The sequence below is a fragment of the Rattus norvegicus genome, chromosome 2, assembly GCF_036323735.1.
Source record: "Rattus norvegicus strain BN/NHsdMcwi chromosome 2, GRCr8, whole genome shotgun sequence".
Classification (NCBI taxonomy): Eukaryota; Metazoa; Chordata; class Mammalia; order Rodentia; family Muridae; genus Rattus; species Rattus norvegicus.
In genome coordinates, this window is record NC_086020.1 from 33498235 (window position 1) to 33522716 (window position 24482).

Here is a 24482-nt window from a genome sequence, read left to right on the forward strand (position 1 = left end):
GCTACCTGGCCTTCCCATTTTAGAGCATTTGCTCTACTTATGCCTGCACCCAAGGCAGACAGTGCACAGTAGGTAATGTTAAAGGATAAGAAAGACAAGATGAAATCCAACATTTTTAATTTCGATATAAATTATGTAAATACTTTCCAGAAGTATCTAAAATATTTCACTGTACAACATACCAAAACGGTACCCGAGATGCTAGATGCAAACTGTGAATAAGGCACAAAGTTTATTTATACTCATAATTGCATCCTAAAAGGTTTTATAAATCAAATTTACAACGCCCCATAAAGTCTGTATGTTCTGGATTATTCCTTCACATTCTCTGATATTTAGCACAACATCCATACATTCTTCACACCGTGACCTCTCCTTAAACCATACACAAGACTAAATAAATACTGAGCACTGAGTACTTGAGACCTGCTTTACTTCAAGATGACAGGCGGCAGCTGCCGTGATGATTACTATCAGGAACTGAGCAATTAACAAAGCTGGTCCTTCAGAGACCTGTGAATGCTGCTCAAGTACCACTGAATAGACTTAAACCGATGACTCTCACGCAGCAGTCTGATTGGCGGGCTGTTCTCTATGTCTCATCGCTGTCATAGTCCTCTATTACTATGTCTTCCTCTTCCTCCTCCTCCTCTTCCAGGTCCACTTTGGAGGAAAAGGGCCGAGGCTGGCTGGCAGGCAGATCGCTCCCACTGTTCTGACTCAAAGGGAGAGACCAGGTTTCTGGGTCAGCAGTCTGGGCGGGCTGGCCCTGAGCCTCCTGAGCAGGCTGTCCTCCACTGTGCAGCAATTCATCCCCGCTGTCAGGGTCTATGAGCCCGAGCTCTCGGTCAGTCAGGGCCTCCATTTTCAACCTGTCAGATCACAGTGAAGACATGAACGGGAACAAACATGAGACTCCTTTAAATTATAACCCGAGTGGTCTTTCCACTCACAAACACACCACAAACACAAGGCGAGTGACCACCCGGGAGGAAGCCCTTTCTGCTTACAAAAATGTCACTGTGTTCAACAGAGTTCCTACAGACTAACAACAGACGTCCAACTCAGAGAAACTAAAGCTCACACCTTCAATCCCACACTCAGGAGGCAATAGTAGGCACTGGACCTCTGAGTTCAGGCCAGCCAAAACTACATAAAGGGTCTGTCTCCAAAAAGAAACTAAACCAATGAGCTTCATGCAGGTGTGCTGGTACAGCCTGTCATAATAACACTTGGGAGGCTAGGATGCTAAACATATTGAGCAGACATTTCAGTGAGAGTTTTTAGATGATCAGCTTACCTCCCAAAGTTTCGCTTCAAAGGAAGTCTTCCAATATCTTGGATAAAAGAAATCTGAGCTGAAAAGACAGTTTAAGTTTTAAATGACATCATTTAAAATGTATTTTTAATTAACAAATTTAAACTATATATTTATGGTGTACAGGACATTTTTAAGTGTGTATGTATACCTTATATAGTAGCTAGACCAAGCTATTTAACATGTATTACACTACCTAATTTTTTTGGGTGAGAACATTTGAAATACACTCTTGGGTCAGTCACCGAGATGACTCAGTGGGGGAAAGGTGCCGGCCACCAAGCCTGATAAACAGAGTTCAATACCCAGAACCCTAGACAGGAGAGAGTGGACTTCACTTAGCTTATCTCTTCTGTCTAACGTTTTATGTCCTCTGACTTAACACCTCAGTTTCTTTACTTCATCTCTGGTAACTAAAAATCTATTGTCTATGCATTTGACTTTCCTTTTCCTCATACAGAGAGATTATGTAGCATTTTTCTCTTTGTACCTGGGCTTATTTCATTTAATTTAATGTCTTTAACCATCATTAATCCTTAGGGGAAAGCAAACAACCTAGAGAGCACCCTACACAGCTAAGAGAACTGTTATTTTAGCAAGGCAAGCTTCAAAAAATGAAGACTCACATATGCCCCACAAATTCCACTTGGGAGTATAAAAAAAGGGGCAAAAGGAAAAAAAAAAGCTAGTAGTGTCTGCGTTCCTTTCCACCTTTAATCCCAGCACCTGAGAGGCAGAGGCAGGAGAATCTCTGTGAGTTTGAGGACAGCTTGGTCTGGTCTACAGAGGAGAGCTGAGAGCTAGGACTACACAGAAAATCCTGTATCCAAAATACAAAAGGACCAAAAAAGAAAAAGAAAACGAAAGAAAGCAAGAAAAGTCTGTGGGCTGGTGAGGTAAATAGACGTGCCTGCCCACTGGGTCCCCCATGGTAGAAGGAGAGAGCCAACTCCAGAAAGTTGTCCCTCATATCTCAGAAACACTAAATAAAATAAAATATAATTGTACCTGGGTGTGGTAGTGCACACCTTTAATTCCCACAGCCCAGGAGGCAGAGGTAGGCAGATCTCTGAGTTCAAGGGCAGCCTGGTGTGTACAGAGTTCCAGGACAGCCAGGGGTACTCAGAGAAACCCTGCCTCAAAAAACAAAAAGAAACTGGGAAAAACTTTTTTTTTTCCGAGCTGGGGACTGAACCCAGGGCCTTGCGCTTGCTAGGTAAGCGCTCTACCACTGAGCTAAATCCCCAACCCCTGGAAAAAACTTTTAAAAAGCATTTTTGAATTCTCATGTTTATGACAACCGCATTTATTGATGATGTAAGCTGAGTCCCCCGTGTCATTAGCACGAGTGCACGAGTGCACCATGCATACAAACAGAAGGATGGACACACATACTGAATAAGCGCACATGTAAGTAGGACTGGGGAGAAAGTCAGCTGATAATGTGCTTTGCAAGAGTGAGAACCTGAGTTCAATCCCAACAATTTAGATTTTCAAAAAGGCACATGTCCAGTCATGTGCTGGAATCCTAGCCCTGGGGAAGTAGAGGCAGGTGGGTCCCAATTCAGAGCTAGTAAGAGACCCGACTAAAAGAATGGTGGACAGTATCTGAGGAACATTACTGAGGTTGCCTTCTGACTTCTACATGCATGTGTACACATGGACACATACAAGTACATATGTGTATATTGATTACATAAGCAAATATGTTTAGGAAAACAGTAAGCAATTTCATGGAGAGTCATCTGGGGTTGAGTTCAGTGGTATAGCACTGGCCTAGCTTGTACAAGGAAGGCCCTAAATTTTGGTTTTCCAAGTGTCTCTGTATAACGACCCTGTCCTAGACCTTACACTGTAGACCAGGGTGGCCTTGTACTTATAGAAGTCTATCTGCCTGTTTCCCAAGTACTGAGCTGAAAGGTATACACTACCATGCTTGGCTGGAAGGCCCGGAATTTGACTCCAAGCATTTTTAAAGAAAGCTAGCAAGTATGACCTCCTCAAAACAATAGCCACCATAACAAAAGGAGGTACAGACGTGGAAAGGAAAAGAACAGCATAAACTCTGTAGGCAGAAGCTAAACGTTCTGATGAACTTGTCTACACAAACAAATCACTCCAGGTTTCTTTTCAAGACAAGAGCTTAGAAATGACACTCGGAGGCCATGGAGATGGCTCAGTGTTAAGAATGCTTGCAACAGCATTGGATTCAAATTGGTTCCCCAGCAACCACATCGGCCAACTCGCAAGCACCTGTCAGTGCAGCTCTAAAGGCTCCACTCCAGCACCCTTCTGCCTTCTGCTTGCATTTGCACCCATGTGCACATACACACAATAAAAAGAATAAGAAGACATAAAAACACAGCTGAAAGCATATCAACTAGTCAAATTGGAACAATCTGAGATCAAAATTAATGATAGAAAGGAGCAACAAGTGAAGAAGCAAGACTCCAGTCTTTATCAATACCGACCGAACATGAAAACAGAGGAGAGCAAAACTACTCTGTACAGTACAATTCACAGACAAAAACCTAGAAGGGGCTGGAGACATGGCTCAGCAGTTAAGAGCACTGACTGCTCCTCCAGAGGTCCTGAGTTCAATTCCCAGCAACCACATGGTGGCTTACAACCATCTGTAATGGGATCTGATGCCCTCTTCTGCTGTGTCTGAGGATAGCTACAGTGTAAATAAATAAATACATCTTAAAAAAAAAAAGAAAGAAAGAAAGCAGAAGGAAGGAAATCCAACTGTCCCCTCTATAGATTAAACACATGCTAACAGGCAGGCAGCAAGTGCAGTGCAGGAAGGGAAACCTGTTACCTTTGTTTCGCATTGGAATGGTCAGAAGAGCAAGATAAGGCAAGAGCTGAGTCTGCAGACACACAGCGGGTAGGCAGAAGTCACAGAAGAGTGCTTTCGCTGCCAGGCAATTTTCCCGATACTGTAGACAAAAAAAGAGAAGAGAAGATTCAAAAGATGGTGATAAGCATATGCACGGCATGACGGTACACGTTAATCCCAGCACTCAGGAGGCAGAGACAGGTAGATCTTTGTAAGTTTGAGACTAGCCTGGTCTACATAGCAAGTTCTGGGCCAGCTACAGTGAAATTCTGTTTGAAACAAATGGCAATGTAAGTATTTAAGTTCATTAATTCTTTGGGTCTGGTCAATTTTAGTATGTGATATTTTTATTTATTCATAAGTTTTTAAATAATAAAGTTTATGAAATAAAAAATTTTTAAAAAACCAAACACCCAAGTCAAGCAAAAAAAAAAAAAAAGTCATGATTTCATAGTTTATTATGCTACAAAGTCTGTAAATTGATGTACCATAAAGACACTTTAAAATGTAACCAGGCTGGCCTCCAACTTACAGTCTTCTTGATTCCACCCTTTGAGTATATGAATATATTTAAAATGTTGCTCTAGGGCTGAATCCAATCCCTGAGACCCACATGGTGGGAGGAGACTCTCAGTTTGTCTTTTGATCTCTCTATGTTCCTCTCCCCAGCACACACATGCACAAATAAACTTTTTTTATATATAATTAAACATAACTTTTTAAAATCCTAACAATATTATGTTACACTGGCTGCAGCCTCACACATCTGCATCTGCCACATGTTTTCACAGTATGGACTCCTTGCTAATGTGTGACCTGTACAGTTGGACTTGCTGGTAAGAACACCATGATGCTATTACACAAACACTCGTAAGGCCTCAGGCTGTGTCTCTGTCCACGTTGTGCTGCATTATGCACACAGCTCCATTGTGACTGACTGACTGCTGCAGCCACAGGTAGTGCACATGCCTCAAGCTCGAGGCCTCTACTCAAACTGTACCCTCAGGTTTAATACTTTATCTAATTCTAGGTTCTCACATAGGATCTCCTCATGTACCTCAGGCTGGCCTCAAAGTAGTTGAGGTAACTATTTTGCCTCAACTTCTCTGAACAGTGCTAAGATAACAGAAATAAGCTATCACACTGAACACTATGTTATTTCTGTGTTTTTGTTTTTGCTTTGAGAAAGGTCTCTCTATGTATCTCTCTCTGGCTGTCTCAGAATTCACTATGTAACCCAGGCTGGCCTTGAACTCACATAGGTGTTCAAGCTTCTGCTACCTGAGCTCTGGGATTGAAGGCACGCATGAGCCACTACACCTAGAAAAATCATGGGTGTAGGAGCCAGCTTATAGCAGTGCACTATATACTTTTCTCTCTAGTTGTTAAAGGATAATACACTTAGCAAGCTAGTACAGGGCAGGAGGACCAGAAGTTGTTTAGGAACACCCAGGACAAGACTTAATTAAAACCGAATAAAGAGAAGCCCAGCTTGAGACAGAATACATATATGCTGAAGTTAGTATGCAGAGTCTCACTGTGTAGTTAGCCCAGGTGGACTTGAACTCACAATCCTCATACCTTAGCCAACAATGCTGAGATTAGAGCTCATCTCAATTATACTATAGATTATAGCTTAGCTCAATCCCCCCTATACTAACCATTTAATTCTCTCAGGTAATTTCAGGAATAATACTCAGAGACCACCCACCCACAACCATCAATCAGGTAGCGCAAGTGCATATTGCTGTAATCCTATCCCCCTGCCTCCACATCGCGAACCTCGTATGCCATCAATCACCTATGCTATTAAAATAAAGTAACTCAACATCATCATAAGCCATTGCAACGTTACCTTTTTCTGTATTAGAAACCATTGGGGCTTATGTAAGGGTCGAAAGCTGGATCCCCCTCCTTGGCAATGAGCGAATCTCCGAGATGTATTGGAATGCATCACACCTCTTGCAGCTATAGATGTACTATAGTCCCTGAGTGAAGAGCGCGTCTAGCAAATGAGACAAGACGTAAAGCATTTATGAAGACTGTTGTTAGTACCCACACATACATTTAAGAACTGCGTATATATATATGTATATATATGTACATATATATATATATATATATATATATATAGTGCGTATTTATTTTCTAACATCATCAAAGGCTGCTATAAAATTATTTAAAACAAACTCAACTGAGACATAGGGATCAAATGCATTGGATGACTTTCTGAATAGGGTCTTTGGTGGAGTTGGTAAAGTCTCTGGTAGGGTTGAGAGAAACATTTTTTAGGGCAACCAAAAATAATAAATTACTATTTTTGTCTTGCTGCTTTTTAAGACAAGGTCTCCTCTAAGTAGGCCAGGCTAGTCTTCACCTTGATACCTCCTGCCTTACCCTCCTGAGTACCAGAATTACAAGCAGGTACCATTATGCCCAACCTAAATTAAGATTATCTAAACTAACAGCAACTTTTTTTTTCTTAAAGATTTATTCATTTATTATATATAAGTACACCGTAGCTATCTTCAGATACACCAGAAGAAGGCATCGGATCTCTTTACAGATGGTTGTGAGCCACCATGTGGTTGCTGGGAATTGAACTCAGGACCTCTGGAAAAGTAGTCGGGTGCTCTTTACCGCTGAGCCATCTCTCCAGCCCCACTAACAGCAACTTTATTAAGTGTGACCATATTATTATGGCTTTAGTAAAATGGTTTTTATTCATGTATGTTTGCAATTATTTTCCCATTTTCCACCCAAAACTAGCATATAATATATAAGAGATTAGGCAAATATAGCAAAGTAGAAAAAGTAAATAAAGGTTAAAGGTCCGTGGGTTCTCAACCTACTGCTTTACAACTTACGTACAGATTTAAAATTTCCAAAATAAAAAAGCAATTATGCTTTCACATGCTATAACTTTAAGGTGATTGCTATGCCTGTTACTAAGTTGATCGCTATGCAACGTGTCCATGAATCTGACACCTCACTGCATATCCGCTATGTGAGAACATGCGGTAATTAAAAAGGGGTTTGTCAAAAACTGAATGAAGGGCCATGCGATGGTGATGCATGACTTTAATTCTAGCACTCAGGAAGCAGAGGAAGGCAGATCTCTGAGTTAAGGCCAGCCCAGTCTACAGAGTGAGTTCCAGGATAGCCAGGGCTACACAGAGGAACCCTGTCTCAGAAAAAGAAAGAAAACAAAAACAAAAAAACCCAGCAATAACTAAGAGAAGGAAACTGAGTAACTATAAATATTTTTATTAACTTTAATTATTATGTTGTTTTGTTTTGCTTTCTGGCTGTCCTGGAACTCATTCTGTAGGTCAGGCTGGCCTCACAGAGCTCCACCTGCCTCTGCTTCCCAAGCGCTGGGATTAAAGGTGTGTGCCACCACTGCCGGGCTTTTAACTTTAATTATGATTGCTAACAACATATTTATAACCAGAAAAATATTAGTATACCAGAGCAGTGCGGTCCCGCTGAACTTCCTGCAATGATGGAAATGTCATACAGATGAGCTATATACAGGTACTAGCCACACAAGGCTACCAAGTGCTGCAAAGCAGGTGTGTCACTTAGAAACTGCATTTAAATTAAGTAGCTGCTGTACTGGTCACAATAGTATTAAGAAATCATGAAAAATATTTAAGAAATTTTGGCACAGGCTCATTGGCACAACTGTTGTTTAAGATACTAGGGGGTGGGGGTGGTAAAAGGATCACTTGAGTCCTAGAGTTCAAGACCAACCTGAGTAACATAGCCACCTTTTAGGCTTAAGAACTTAAAAGGGAGGGGCTGGGGATTTAGCTCAGTGGTAGAGCGCTTACCTAGGAAGCGCAAGGCCCTGGGTTCGGTCCCCAGCTCCGAAAAAAGAACCAAAAAAAAAAAAAAAAAAAAAAAAAAAAAAAAAAAAAAAAAAAAGGATGGGGAAACAGCTCAGCAGGAGAGAGGCACTTGTCAAGTGAGCTTAATAACCTGAGTTTGACCCCTGGAATCCACACAAAGGTGGAAAGAGCTCATCAACTGCACAGAGTTGTCCTTTGACATCCACCTGCTGCCATGTTAATTAGAAGGAAATTAAGAACCCATCACTGGTTCTGGTCCAGGGGAATTAAGCGCAGAGCGTTGTGTGTCCTAAGCACGTACTTGAACACTGGGTCACACAGCCAGCCAATGCATATTTTACAGTAATTTCAAAAACCAAAGTCTGTTTTAATTTTCAAGGACTGACAAGTTTTCTAAGTACTGGGCTGGAGAAAAGGCTCAGCACTTAAGGACACTGCTGCTTTTCCTCCAGAGGGCCCAGAAGTGTCTATAACTCCAGTTATGCACACTATATACACATATACACATGCAGACACACCAATATATAATAAAAAAATCTTTTAAAAATGTCTTGAGTATATGTTAATTTTAAAATTAGAAAATATAAGCTGGAGGTATGGCTCAGTGGCTGTGAGCATGTGCTGCGCATGCAGAAGAACCAGGTTTGACTCCTAACATCCAACACCGTCTTCTGACCTTCTGCTGTGACACGCACACAGTCATGCACATTAAACAAACAAACACATAAGGTTAGAAGAGAACATCAGACAGAATTAGCGCTCTATATCATCCAAAAGAATCAGATACCCTGAGACTTTACTATAAACACTGGCTTGAATGATTGGATTTAGGACAGTAAATGAGAAGAGTCACAAAATATGTGAAATAGGGTAAAGCCCAACATTTTCCTGAGGAAATACAAACATATAAAAATACTTAAGTCAAATGGTCTTACATTCCAGTCACCACCGAGGATATCTGCAAAACTCAGAAACTCACTGGCTCTCACAAGGTCATCTACGTCGGTGAAGAAATCTATGTAGTTTTGGTGAAGGTACAAATTAAAAAATTCTCCTGGCATGTGTGACATTTCTACTATTTCCTATAAAAAGAGGTACACATAAATTGTGCTGCAAATGCAGGGAGCAGATGTTTACACACAGAGACAATACATATGCAGCAAAGTCCAAAGCATTAGGAAATTACCTCGGGCTGAACAAGCAAAGTATCCCGGTCATGCTCTGACAAGTGAGCCGGCAGGCGAGGCGAGGCGAGCTCTGTTAAAGGTGCTCCTGTAAGACAGTACCTGCGTCACCAGTCACTATACTTACAGCGCTTTCAATACTTCAGGTATAGTAATATCAAAATATAAAGAAGCTATTAAAAATTGAAAACCAAAACATCAAAACAAGTGAGTTTAACTACTTTACTACCAAGGACAAGATTCAGAATTCTGACTTTTGGATCATGTCTTTTCTAAATTTAAAGTCTGACACGTCTCAGACTACTTCCCACTTCACCTGTCAGTTTGGGCTGTCCTCTCCCTTTGCCTTGCTCAGTCTAGAAGGTGCACTTCTGTCTGGGAAGAGGCTGTTCTACCTGCAGAGGCAGGAAAGCTGCCCACAGTGTAGATCAGAAGTGATGGAAGACAGGATGAGGTGAGAATGGACACTGAGGCTGGAGGTGAGCTGTCCAAGAGGCAGATGAGCATCTCCAGCACCACCTAGGTGGCCACCTCGCTTTCCTTACATGGCATTTCTATTTTGAAATCCTGAGTCTTTCTGATAGAATCATATTGATATTTACTATATAAAGAACAGTTGCCTGGGATTTACTGGATGGAGGGAAAGTTTTGGAGAGTATGGGTAGAAAGGCAGTTGGAACAAGCAACACAGAAGGATGAGCACAGTGGACATCTGTGGTTATCAGGACAGCATCTTGGTGAAGAGGAGCAAAGGAAACTGAAGGCATTTGGCACCTGGCCTAGGACCCAGTGTTTGCAGCTGAGCATTGTAATAGCTCTCAACTCTTACTACTCAAAGTCTACAGCAGGGGTTCTCAGCCTTTCAACTGCTGCGACCCTTTAATACAGTGCCTCAGGTTATGGTGATCCCAACCATAAAATTATTTCATTGCTACTTCATAACTGTAATTTTGCTACAGTTACAAATCATAATGTAAATATCTGATATACAGGATATCTGATATGGGCCTGTGAAAGGGTTGCTCCACCCCTAAAGAGGTCACAAGCCATGGGTTGACAACTGCTGGTCTAACTGAACTGATATCTTTAGGAAACTATGATTTATACACGTGATTATGGCTTACAGTAGTGGTTTTATGCTTTTTTAAAAAATAAGATCAATTTATTTCTTTTTATTTATATGAGTACACTGTAGCTGTCTTCAGAGACACCAGAAGAGGGCATCAGATCTCATTATAGATGGTTGTGAGCCACCATGTGTTTGTTGGGAATTGAACTCAGGACCTCCGGAAGAGCAACCAGTGCTCTTAACCGCTGAGCCATCTCTCCAGCCCATGGTTTTATGTTTAATCCAGTTAGAAATGTTCCAACTGGATTATAGGTAAAAACACTCTCCTGCTACATTTTAGCACTGGCGATGTGGCATCTGGTCTCTTAGCTCCTTCTTATAACAAAACAAAATACAAGGCATTTCAAAACACATAGAATCTTGTTTCTGTAGAAAAAGTTAAACATCAAAGATAAAATTGCAGAAAAGTTCCTTACTTTTACAGTACAGAATTTTCCCCAAAGCTCTGAAGAGAAAAAGAGAGACATCTTTTCCACCAATAGCTTGAATCTCCTGATTTTCCAAAGTACTATTATGTTTCCTTTTCTGCTTTGCTTTTGAAATCGAAGCATCTGATTTCAATGACATCTTTTTCTTCTTTGACCATGAACTGTTCTCTCCTAAATAATATTAAAAAAAAAAAAACAACAAAACTTTCAAATACTTATACTAAATATTCCAACCAAAACTTTTTCCTGACAAGCATTAACTTAATGTGGCCTTAGTGAAGGATGCTCTCTGTCGCTAACTACTGTAATAAAATGTCACTGGGCAGTGGTTGTGCACGCCTTTAATCCTAGCATTCAGAAAGCAAAGGCAGGCACATCACTCACTGAGTTAGAGGCCAGCCTGGTCTACAGAATGAGTGTCAAGACAGCCAGGGCTACACAGAGAAAAACAATCAAAAACATAATAAAATGTCATTATTTAAAATTGTTTTAGAAGCTAGAGAAATGGCTCAGCAGTTAAGATCACTGGCTGCTCTTCCAGAGAATCCAGGTTTGATTACTGGCCTTCTCAGGGCAGCTCACCAACATGTAACTCTAGATCCAGGAAATATGATGCCCTATTCTGGCATCTGTGGGGACATGTGGTACACAGACATATATGCAGGCAAAACCACCCATATACATGAAATATGAATTTTAAAAACACTAAAAAGTAGGGTAAACTGTGTAATAATCTCCAACACTATAAAAGTAGGATCCCATGGCATCACAAATTTCCAGACATAATAACACAGTAATGTCATCACCGCGTTCATAACAGTTATGTGCAAGGTTCTGGTTTTGATGGATGCCACACAATAACTACTTTTATCCTCACAGAAATTCTATGGATGTAGGAGACAACTATTACAGGTAAAGAACTGAGACGGGCCAGGGAGAGAGCTCAGGAGGTAAAGTGCCAGAGAAGCAAACCTCACCACCTGAATTTGATTCCAGGCACCCACATGGAAAGAGAGAACCCTTCTTTTTTTTTTTTTTTTTTTTTTTTTGGTTCTTTTTTTCGGAGCTGGGGACCGAACCCAGGGCCTTGCGCTTCCTAGGTAAGCGCTCTACCACTGAGCTAAATCCCCAGCCAAGAGAGAACCCTTCAAATTGTCCACGGATGTCCACTCACACATCATGGTATGGATGTGCCAACATATATACACATACAATAAATAAGAGTAATGAAAACAAAGTAAGTGATTTTCATAATTATTCTTATAAATCCTGGTGAACATTATTTTCCTCTCCTCTTAAACTTTCTGAGTTCAGAACAATAATGTGTTAACGGATCAGGACTCCCTTTAGATTTCCTAATACCTGTACCGAATCTAAGCGCTTCTGTATCTGAACAGACCAGCAGCACAGACTGCTTTAGTTGTGTTAGGACACCATTTCTTTTATGGTTCACACATACACACACACACACACTAATAGACTTAGTACGACTGTGAGTAAGAACACTGGGATTTCAGATGGATTGAGTGATCAATAGATAACTTTTTTCCTCAAGGTCAGTTCTTCAATGTAAACAATGATTATGCTTACTGGTAAGTACTATGCAGTATTGCTTTACTATGTCATGTGTGGATCCTTTTTGTATCTAATGGAGGAAATAAATTTATTAAACATACAAATTATTAAAAAGTTCAAAAGTAAACATAATTAGGTACAATACTTTAAAACTTATTAAGTCATTTATACAGATCCTACTATGTACGAAGCATCCTAATAAAAAATCTATACCTATCATCTCATCAATCCTTAACACAACTCATGTAAAAGGCAAGAAGATGAAAGCGCAGAAAGATATCATCTTTCACATATGCAAGCTAAACTCTCCTTAGCCAACGTTATAAATACTTAAGAAAACTAAAGTACCAAACCTGACTCTGTGTGTGTGTGTGTGTGTGTGTGTGTGTGTGTGTGTGTGTGAGAGAGAGAGAGAGAGAGAGAGAGAGAGAGAGAGAGAGAGAGAGAAGGGGGTGCCACAGTCAGCATGTGAAGGTGTGCTATAACCACCTGTAGCTCCAGTTCCAATTCTGGGCTCCACGGGCACTTGCATTTAAAGCACACATACCCACAGAGAGAGACATACACATAATTAAATAACCTATTCTGTAGGGTTGGTCAGGCTGGGGATTGAGGCAAAAAAGAAAAAGAAAAAAAAATTACAGGGTAAAACCAACCCAGAAAGTAGTCTAGACCTATTACCATATATACAAACACAGATAGACAGACAGACAGACACACACACACAGATGTCAAAGATGATTTGTTTCTCAGGATGGCTAGCAGAAGATTTTATTTACTTATTTTCTTTATTTTTGACACAGGGTCTCTCTACATATCCCTGGCTGTCTTGGAACTTTCAAGGTAGACTATCCTGGCCTTGAACTCAGAGATCCACTGCCTATGCCTTTTGAGTCCTAGAACTACAGGCAAGTGCCACCTGATCTTATCAGTACTTAGTGAAATGCAAAATTTATAAGTTATGAATTGTTTTACTTCTAGAATATTCTATAATAGGATAGAATATTCTATTTCAGACAGTGTTAACTGCAAACAGTTAAACTATAGATTAGGAAGGACCACCTCATGTCTAGTTTGGGCTGACAACAGACAGTTCAGTGGCAAATACCTGTCCACCAAATGGAAGACCCTGGCCTTGATCCCTTGGCATTCCATGAAAAAGATTAATTTGATTATTTTATGACTGCTTAAGAGACAGTCACCCGGGCTGGAGAGATGGCTCAGCGGTTAAGAGCACCCGACTACTATTCCAGAGGTCCTGAGTTCAATTCCCAGCAACCACATGGTGGCTCACAACCATCTGTAAAGAGATCTGATGCCCTCTTCTGGTGTATCTGAAGACAGCTACAGTGTACTTATATATAATAAATGAATAAATCTTAAACAAAAAAAAAAAAAAGAGAGAGACAGTCACCCATCAATGTCCTATAAATGTGTCTTCTCTAGTTAGTTACCTTTTTTTTTTTTTTTTCCGGAGCTGGGGACCGAACCCAGGGCCTTGTGTTTGCTAGGCAAGCGCTCTACCACTGAGCTAAATCCCCAAACCCGTTAGTTACCTTTTGAAGAAGAAAACTGCAGGCTGTTTATTGCACTTCTGATATCACCAGAACATCCTTGACAGAGCAACTCCAAAGAAGCTTTATTAGGAACAGTAATTTTTTCTCCATTCTAAAGGATGAAAGTAAATTTTAGAAAACTGTTTTGTTAAAACACAAATACAAACACACAAACTAAAACCCATTTTGAGAACTTAGTAACATGGCTATAAGTCACCAGCTTGTGGGAAGCTGGGAAAAAGAATCCTAAATTCTAACCTAGGGTTACCTAGGGAGATCTTTTATCAAAAACAAACGACAACAACAACAACACCAAAAAAAAAAAAAACAAAAACAAAAACAAAAACAAAAAAAAAAAACCCTGAGTATTAAACACCTGTCTGTCTATGAATGATGTGTCAACATCTTAGCATAAGATACAATTCTAAGAGAATTAAATAGCATTTACCTAATTATAGTAGCTGAAATTTTAAATTTCTATTTTCTTTCTTATTCTATATAAATGCATATATACATGTTTAAGACCAATGTTTACATTGTAAGATATGTATGTAAGTTCACATATATTATATAATGCATATTCCATCAACTTAGCATAGTATTTGTACTGTGAAACACATTATCTGCACTATCTCTTTATAAAGTTCTTAGTTCACGACAGAATATATTCAGGTTGACTCTTTAGTCTATCCCACATCAGATATCATAACAACTAATTACCACAGAAAAAACAGAACTATAGTATAATCCTTCCATTTACATATTTACTTTATTATTAATCAAAGGTGCTCCAAAAATTTTTTCTAAGTATTATTTCTTTAATTTGATATGTATGTATGCACGTCTGTGCCTAGTGCTCTCAGCAGTCATCAGAAGACAGCATCAGATCCTTTGAAACTGGAGCTGCAAACAGTTGTGAGCTCTGAAGGTGCTGGGAACAGATCCAGGTCCTCTGAAATAGCAGGCAGTGCTCTTAAAACACTGAGACAGTCTTCAGTCCTCAGAAATTCCTTATAAAAATTATCTTCCCAAATCAAATGTTGTCATACGAGTGACATATAGTGAGTCCCTTTCCAGACATTTTGTCTGCATGTATCTGTAAACATATTTGACATCTCTAATCTCTGAATGCAAACATTCAGAGTTAATATTTTTAAGGTAGAATAACAATATTTGCTCTCTGTAAGTTTAGTTTCCAACCTAACACTGTCTAAGATAAGTTTTATAGCTTTAAATCTTTAAATCTTTTAAAAGGTTATTTATTGAGGGGCTGGTACTATGGGTCAGTATGTAAAGAGACTTGCTGCTGAGCCTGACGACCTCAGTTCTACCCCAGGACCCACATGGTGGGAGAAGAGTTAGCTCCTGTAAGTTGTCCTCTGATCTCCATGTGTCCTGTGGCACACCCACACTCTTCATACGCAAAGATACATGAAAACAAAATCGACAAAAATGTAATAACACTTGAAATAGTGTTATTGATATCCTTAACAAATATTTTCCCCAATAAGAAAAAATTACATTAATGTCATAGTTTTTGTATATAACTTTAGCTTTTTGGCAGGGCTGGGGACTAAAACCAGACCCTTTCACAAACTAGGCAAAGGTTCTCTCTCCCTCTCTCTCTCTCTCTCTCTCTCTCTCTCTCTCTCTCTCTCTCACACACACACACACACACACACACACACACACACACACACACACACACAGACAGACAGACAAAGAGAGAGAACACTAAGACGTATACTTCTATAGCAGTAGAGTAGTAGAGTGTCCTCTGAAATGTAATCCATCAAACTATTTCCCAAGTGACATGCTATATAAATTGTGCTCTCCATAGCTACAAATTAAGTCATAAATTAGACTCACCTTACTAGCTTCTATAGTCACAATTCGATTAAGAAATTTCATCATAATTGTTGGTGCCACAGGGTTGAAACTGTAAGAACAAAAGATGCTTAAATGATTAATTTAAAAATAGTCTGTGGGGGTTAGATAGATGGCTCAGTGGTTAAGAACACTGACTGTTCTTCCGGAGGTCCTGAGTTCAATTCCCAGCAACCACATGGTGGCTCACAACCAACTGTAATGGGATCTGATGCCCTCTTCTGGTGTGTCTGAAGACAGCTACAGCATATGAATATATGAAAGGAAAGGTCCTCCTCCAAAATCTGGGGAGCATGGCCTCAAAAAACAAACAAACAAACAAACAGTCTGTGAGTATTAAAAGCAAATTTCTTAGTTGGGCAGAGGTGGTGCATGCCTTTAATTCTAGCACTATGGAGGCAGAGGCAGATGATCTGTGAGTTCAAGGCCAACCTGGTTTATAGCATGAGTTTCAGGACAGCCAGGGCTACAGAGAAACACAACCAAAATAAACAAACAAAAATTTCTTACCTAATATTTGAAACAGAACACTCTTCTTGAATGTTTTTGGGAAAGAGTAACCGATGATTACTATCTCCACTGACACTGTCAGAGACTATAAATACAAGAGGACACCGGCCGATGTGCACATACTTCCTAAAAGAACAAAATAATGTTGAAATTGAAGCAATTTAGTATGCTCATGCTAGGCAAATACTCTACAGTTAACCCCCACCCCTAATGTAGGGTTTGAGGACACTGGGCTTCACTGACACCTACCTTAGAATTTCGTGTAAAGCATTAGCATCTCGATAAAATTGGTTAGGTAGATCCTATAGAACATATAGGACAAATATTAGCTCAGTGATATTTTGTTGCATATTTAAACATATTATTTGTCAAGGAAAACACTATTTATCCAATGTATCTTGATCAGAATTTCCAGAGAAATTAAAGGAACTGAATTAACATCCCACAGACTTCCTCTGCTTTTCCATATAGATGGCACTGCAGTTGAAAACTATGCTCACATACAGCTACTCTACTTTATCTATGCTATTGTACCTACGTTCACTGAAAGAGCCTTCAGGTCTCTATGAAAAGACTACTATTAATGCATCTCACAATTGTTTGCATACAGCTCTAGCAAGATCTGAGAAGTCCTTACCTCAACCAGAATTATCTTCTTATCTGTTGTCAGGGCATCTCCAAGCATCTGCAATTTGTTGTACTTGGTGGCTCTTAACAGAAAGTCATTGAAGACTGCTATCTGAGATTGGTATGGAATGACAGAGAAGTTTGACTCTGGAAGGAAACATTCATCACTTCATTATTTCAAATTGTATTACATTAATATTATACATATAGACAAATTAGCTTTATTATACAACTTGCAAAACTGAAAAATATCTTGAAATTATTTGAAGTGGTTTTAATAGAAAATATCATTTCAAAGACTAGTATCTTAATGGATAATAGTAACTTTTCTATACCTATGAAAGTAACATGTAGTTAATTTACTTGGGAGGCAGAGGCAGGTGAGTTTGGGCCAGCCTGGTCTATGAAGCAAGTTCCAGGGGAAAAAAAGTAGCTGTTGGGCTGGAGTGATGGCTCAGCAGTTAAGAGCACTGCTGCTGCTCTTTGAGAGGACCTAAAAATAAAGATAACAATAAAACCCATTCTTAAGAAAAAGGAAAAAGCTACTAATTGCTTTGGTCACAGAACACAGAGCTACCAAATAGGAAACAACATATATGTTTCCTTCCTGCTGGCTAGCTTGCGCAATAAGCAGGGTGCTGTGGGAGAGCTATCAAGTCTTACTCAGTTACGGACCCTATGGGCTATTACCACTTAGGCAGAAAGTATTCAGTAGTGTAACAGTGGTGAGTCTGCTGTAGGGGCTCTAACTGCTTCATAGTTGGATCTGTGGTCTACTGCACAGAAAATACAAGTAATTCAAAGTGTGACTTACTTATTACAATAATACAAAGCAATATAAACCTAGCTAAAAGCTCATTGCTGGGGAAAGTCATAGACCACAGTGGAGAAGCCACTGCTCTGTTTTGCTAAAGGGCTATATGTCCATTAAATCCTATTCTAAATAATTATGCTTATACCCACAGATTAGTATAGCCACCAGCTTGTTGGAGAAGCCTTCAGTATACAGTGGAATATAGAGTCTCATAACTGGCTAAAGTAATTAAAAGGGATTCTTGAATGTGCAGCTATAAAAGGAACATTCTTATCACCCCTCCAAGGCTCAGGGAATATCGTGGAAATGGAAGGAAGGAATGGAGGTGGAACGCTATCTTCAGATTAGGAGATCGCTACTGAATTTTTTTTTTTTAAATTTAAGATTTTATTTATTTTATATGAGTACACTGTAGCTGTCTTCATGCACACCAGAAGAGGGCATCAGATCCCATTACAGCAAGCATAGGAGTTTGGCCACTCCCAGTTTAGAAACTCACATCATCAGTAAAGAATGAAGGCTAAGGAGTTGGGGATTTAGCTCAGTGGTAGAGCGCTTGCCTAGGAAGCGCAAGGCCCTGAGTTCGGTCCCCAGCTCCGAGAAAAAAAAAAAAAAAGAATGAAGGCTAAGATGACAGTGTTAAAATATGTAAGCCTGGGGCTGGAGAGATGGCTCAGTGGTTAAGAGCACTGACCGCTCTTCCAGAGATCCTGAGTTCAAATCCCAGCAACCACATGGTGGCTCACAACCATCTGTAATGAGATCTGATGCCCTCTTCTTGTGTATCTGAAGACAGCTACAGTGTACTTATATAATTAATAAATAAATAAATAAATAAATCTTACTATAAAAAATATATATGCCTATGAGTAAAGCTATAGTGTAAAAGTTTGAACTTGTTACTATCATTTTTTAATGTTTAAAGCTCCCTCCAAATTCCAAAGACTCTTTGCCTATGTTTCTGATTTGTTCTTGGTTTGTTTGTTTGTCTGTTTGTTTTGGGGGGTGTTAATATTTGAGACATGTAGCTATGTAGCTGCCCTGAACAATCTAGACTAGTCTGCCCTAGAACTCAGAAACCTGTCTCCTAAGTGCTACGATAAAGTCATGCCACCATGTTCTGAAGTGATTTTATTCTAACAAGTATTTAATTGTAAATAAATTGTAAGCTATTTGAGGTAAGGCTTGATTTACACTGAAACTTAAGACCTTATAGTGTAAACTCCCATCAATAATGAAACCTGAGATCCTGCTAATCTACTCTGGGGCCACAGGCCTATCATCCTGGTACTTGGGAGGTGGAAACAGAAGGATCCGGAGTTTGGGACAACACTAAGTACGTAAGTCTCAAAACAGCAAATGCTGGGTGGATGAGATGGCTCAGAGGGTAAAGGTACTGACTTTTATCCCGAGAACCTACAGTGGAAGGGGAGAACTGACTTTCACATGTAAGCATGGCATGTCCATGTTGTGCATATACATGTGTACATACATACACATAGACACATAATCAATCAATAAATAAATTTAAAAAAAAGAAAAATCAGCTTCTACCTTTAAAAAAAAAAAGGGGGGTTGGGGATTTAGCTCAGTGGTAGAGCGTTTGTCTAGCAAGCACAAGGCCCTGAGTTCGGTCCCCAGCTCCGGGGGGGGAAGAGTTCAAATTTGACTTTCTAGGAATCCCATTGTCCTATCTGGATGTCTGTCCCTTTCTTGTCAAACTGACAGCTTGGGAGAAAATGTGTTCTTACTGTCTGACCCGGAAGTGCCATCAAGTAAAGCTTTCTGTGTGTGTGTCCACCAGCATCTTCAAAGCAAGCCTTACCTGAATTAAATAACTCCTTGTAATCATCTTTTTGGAAGTCTTGTAAAATGGGATTAACCCATTCTTGTACTTGAATCCCAAGCTCCTTTGACAGTATTTTTATAGTAGTTGTCTTTCCACATCCTGGAGGACCTGTTATTAATAAAATAGACCCACCCTAAAACCAAATACAAACATTAATTAAAAACAATTACTACAATGGTACACAATTTTCAAATTTTTCTTAGTTCTTATTATCTCATAAAGGTCTATTAAATATCTTATATAAATTTCAAAACTAAACCTTGTAATTGAGAGGATTGTTTTCTTCTGAAAATTCCTCAAGTCCTATATTATATATTTCTCAAAGACAACTTAATAACTAAATTAAAACAATTAAACTTTAGCTAAACAAAAGGCACAGGATTTGAAACAAAATTCTTAGAAGTTAGATTATCCTAACATTGACATACCTCACACTGACATACATGCAGGCAAAACACCAATGCACATGAAGTAAAAATAAACAAACAAAAATGTATTTTAAAAAAAAAAAGCGTGTACTTTAGCCAGCTGTGGAGGCACACACCTTCAATTGAGCTAACCTAATCTTAACCCTAACCCAAAACTCTTGGAAGGCAGAGGCACTGATTTCTGAGTTCAAGGCCAGCCACACTACAGACAAGTTTCAGGACAGTCAAGGCTACATAGAAAAACCTTATCTCAAAAAACAAAAGAAGGGGGGAAAATACACTCTAGTAACAAGAGAATCCTGTGAGGAAATAAAGTAGACCCTGAATAATCTAAACCATTAGCTGTGGATATGAAGATGACCAAACCAAACCTTAAAAGCCTCTGCTCTAAGAGGCACATCAGAGCCAGGAGTGGTTGTTCTCACCTATAGTCCCAACAGCTAGAAGGCTGAGTTGGAAGAAGAGCTGTGAGTTCAAGGCCAGTCTGAACTACATAGTTCCAGGCCAGCACAGGCTACAATGTGAGACCATGCCTCAAACTTTAAAACTGGGTGTGGGGGGGAGGGGAGGGAGATCTCTAGGATCAAGTCCTTGTACACAAGCAAAAATGAGGAGAATCTGTTCCTTTCTTTTCTTTTTTTTTTTTTTTTTTTTTGGTTCTTTTTTTCGGAGCTGGGAACCGAACCCAGGGCCTTGCGCTTCCTAGGTCTACAGCTGAGCTAAATCCCCAACCCCGAATCTGTTCCTTTCAAAACAACTTTTTCGCTCAGAAGTTGAAAATTGAAAGGAAGCCCTAATGTAAACAATGATGTGGTCTGTTAAAGACAGGTCAATGGAGGTTCATCAATATTAATGCTAACAAATGTTCCACTTACTTGGAGATATTAATAGGGCACAGGGTACAGGAATCTCTAGGTGTGCTATGAGCTTAAAATGTCTTTAAAAGTCTATTTAAAAACTTAAAGGTAGGCTGGAGAGATGTCTCGGTGGCTAAAAGCACTGAATTCTTTTCCAGAGGACCTGGGTTCCATTCTCTTTAACTACATGGTGGGTGACAACTGTCTATAACCCCAGTTCCTGAGGACTGATGCCTCCTCTGGCCTCTGTGGCTACCCTAGAACACATATAACGCACACATAAGCAATCAGACAAAACACTAATGCACATGAAATAAAAATAAATCTTTTTTTAAAAAAATGATAGGGTAAGATTTTAAATTTATCCTGCTTTTCCAATTGGAACTATATTTTAGGTAACTAAACAGCCTTAGCTACCAATAGCAGACTTTTCTTTTATAGAAAGCCATCTGCTAATAATTATAGAAATAATAAAATATTTTCAAAGTAGCCATTTTATAACGCTAATTAGTGGCTCAGGAAGGGTTTGAAAAAAAAATGTAGGATCACTGTTGCAAGATAACTGATGACACTATGAACCCTGAGATTATGTTGTTTACTGGGAAAACCTGTTTCTAACCGTGGTGTAGCTCAGCCCTAGCTTTAATCCAAGAGCTTTCTGCTGATTGTAAACAGAATCACATAAAGTCAACCATAGGTCAAGAGGCAAGCAACCAGTTGCCAGGGAATGAACATAGGAAGAACCATGGAGAGTGGGAAAAAATCAGGAGGACAGATAAAAGATGCAGAGGAAGGAAGAAAGGAAGGACATTCAGTGTGAGGGTTTTGAGACAGCCCGGAGAGCTTCCTTTTCCTTTTGCAATGTTAGATGAGGAGGAAGGTCAGCTGGGCGCTTTCTCTGCCTCTCTGAGCTACCAGGTTTTCACCCCAGCATCTGGCCCTTCAGTCTTTATTGGTTAAATCAAACAACTGAGATTCTGTTATCAAACATAGTGGAAGCTTGGTGCTAGGCTCATGGCTGCAGAACAGCACTCAGAAGTCTAAGGTACTGAGATTCATGAGCCCAGGAGTTCAAGCCTCACCTGGGGAATGCAGTGAAATCCCAACTCCAGCAATAACAAAGCTCTGAGGATGAGGCTCTGTGGTAGAGACCTGCCTGGCTGACTTAAGACAGTGGTTGACCCTAGCATGGCAAAGAGAAAACAAAAAAACAAACAGAGAAGCAGCACCATTTACTTTCTAATGCATTATAATACAAAACATCCATCATGGCAGACTCATAATGAAATGTTCTATCTGAATCTAATCAAACCTAGACTCTTGGCTACTCAGGAGGCTGAGCTGAGAATATTTAAGCCCAGGAGTTTGATTCTAGCCTGGGTAATAGTGTGAGATCATCTCTTAAAGAGGAAAAACAAGTTTTGGAAAATACAAATTCAGGACTCACTGTCAGAGAAAACAAGCCAACATACACAAACCCAAGTATAAGGCTCATGCTGCCAACAGGCCTGGCCTCTTCAACTAAGCCAATGTCTTACACTGAGAGAAAAACTAAAAGACACACATTGTTATATGATTAAGAAAAGGAAACAAAGACTGAGAGACACAGCAATCAAACGCAATGCCTGGTTCTTGGTTCGGTTCTAGCTGAAACATACCAGCTGCAGAAAGCATTTTGAGGACAGGTAACACTGTACCCTGTAATTTTTAAAGAGGAGAATATGGCATATATAATAAATTAGGAATAAAAGTTTAAAGTGAGGCCCAGAGCACTCAAGAAAAACAAAAGGTTACCGTGAGGTATAATGTATAATTTCAAGTCTGGCTGAAATGCCAGGGTTTCTGTTGTTTCAAGACAGGGTTTCAACTATGGTCGTCCTGGCTGGCCTGGAACCTAATAAACCAGGCTGGCCTTGAACTCAAGCAATTCAATTCACCTTGACTCTGACTCCTGAGTACTGGCACTGAAGGTGTGCACCAACACACCTAACTGAAATGTCAGGCTTTTATTTTGTTTCATGCATGTTATAGCATATACCAATACCTTCTCCTTTTTTTTTTTTTTTTTTTTTTTTTTGATTGTCCTAGAACTTCCTCTGTTGATTAGGCTGGCCTCGAACTTATAGGGATCCCCATGACTCTACCTCATGACTGCTGAGATTAAAGATCTGTGCCACCATTACCACCCAGAGTCAGTTTTAATTTAATATAAAGAACTTACAAAAAAAGGAGAGCTACATTGTGGAGACACAAATGCTTCTATTTTCCTATGTGTTTAAAGATTCTAAAGAGGAAGAGAAAATAGTCTACCTTTTAAGGAGGGGCTAAGAATAATTGTGGAATAAGGAAGTGAAACAAAACCTCAAGTTAACATTAATGAGGACTTTTTCCAGATATAGTTTTTTTTTTTTTTTTAAACCACTACTATATATATTGACTGCTTGCTTCACTGTGAAATACTATGAAATAATGAGATGTGCTAAAGTCACTAGCACTCCACTGGGTCACTATATCCTTTTGGCTGACGTTGGAACGTAATGGGGAGAGGGAGGCAAATAAGGGGAAACCTTCAATTCTTGGAGTTTTTTAAAACAAGGCAAACAAATACATTCATTTATAGTTATTCACTGTGGGGAGGCATGATTGTGGCCCAAGATGATGTCAAAGGACAACTGTAGGAACTGATTCTGTCCTTCTAACATGTGGTACCCAGGGATTGAACTCAAGTTGTCCAGCTCTCTGAATCATCTTCTAGCTCCTCTCTGAGTCTTTTAGAGAGGGTGGAAACAACAAATCAGGTTGTTGAAGGTAATATGAAGATGTATAAACAAAGTGATCATAAAGACTGGCCTCTTGCCAGGCATGGTGGCTCGTGTTGATCCCTGAGCTTGGATGAGGCAGAAGGATCATCATGAATTTAGATCACCCTAGGGTTCACACCCGATCAGCTCCCTCGAGCTATATAATGAGCACACCTTTAACCCCAGCATTCTGAACACAGAAGCAGGCCGACCTCTTGTTAGTTTGAAGCCATCCTGGCCAGCCAGGGTTACATAGTGAGACTTTGTCTCAAAACAGAAAAAGAAAAATAAGATTAGCATTGTATAATTCAGAGAATGAAGGACTAAATATTTTAAATGCATTCACTTACGTGTTTCGGCTTCACTTCTAAGACTTGAGTTTTTAACCAGGTTTCAACTTCTTCAATTTTCTTTTTATGGACAGCAAGCTCATGCTAAGATAAAAACTTGAGGTTAAAAACATTTCAAAACACTTTTAGCCTGTTAGCAACTTTTCATATGAATGTTTTAGTGAACAAAAAAAGTTACAAGGCGGGTTGAAGAGATAGTTCAACAGTTAAAAGCACTTGCTGCTCTTCCAGAGGACCTGGTTGATTCCCTGTAACTACATGGTGATCCACAGTCATCTTTAACTCTAGTTCCAGAGGATTCAATACTCTCCACCTCTGTGTGGACCAGCACACAAGTGGTATACATGCAGACAAAACACTCACACATAAATGAATAAATTAAAAAATGTTTGTAAAACAGTAATGTTCTATGTTGTAATAGAGCCTTTCAAATATATCTATGCTTCTTTACTAAACTTTTATGCTTATTTCTA

At 39.6% G+C, this 24482-nt stretch overlaps 1 protein-coding gene across 4 annotated transcripts in view; it reads right to left on the reverse strand.

The window, feature by feature from the left end:
* Positions 1 to 100: 100 nt before the first annotated feature.
* Rad17 (RAD17 checkpoint clamp loader component) overlaps positions 101 to 24482 on the reverse strand; it is a 30280-nt gene continuing 5898 nt past the window's right edge. For 3 of the 4 annotated variants that reach the window (XM_006231848.4, NM_001024778.1, XM_039102173.2), the window contains 14 exon segments: positions 24010 to 24093; positions 19550 to 19706; positions 16921 to 17057; positions 16533 to 16585; positions 16284 to 16409; positions 15756 to 15825; positions 13887 to 13998; positions 10744 to 10926; positions 9201 to 9286; positions 8950 to 9096; positions 6016 to 6165; positions 4140 to 4260; positions 1301 to 1358; positions 101 to 872 (listed from right to left, as the gene is read on the reverse strand). In XM_006231848.4, coding sequence (XP_006231910.1) covers positions 593 to 872; positions 1301 to 1358; positions 4140 to 4260; positions 6016 to 6165; positions 8950 to 9096; positions 9201 to 9286; positions 10744 to 10926; positions 13887 to 13998; positions 15756 to 15825; positions 16284 to 16409; positions 16533 to 16585; positions 16921 to 17057; positions 19550 to 19706; positions 24010 to 24093 — 1764 coding nt within the window. In that variant the 3' untranslated portion in view covers positions 101 to 592. 4 annotated transcript variants of the gene reach the window in all.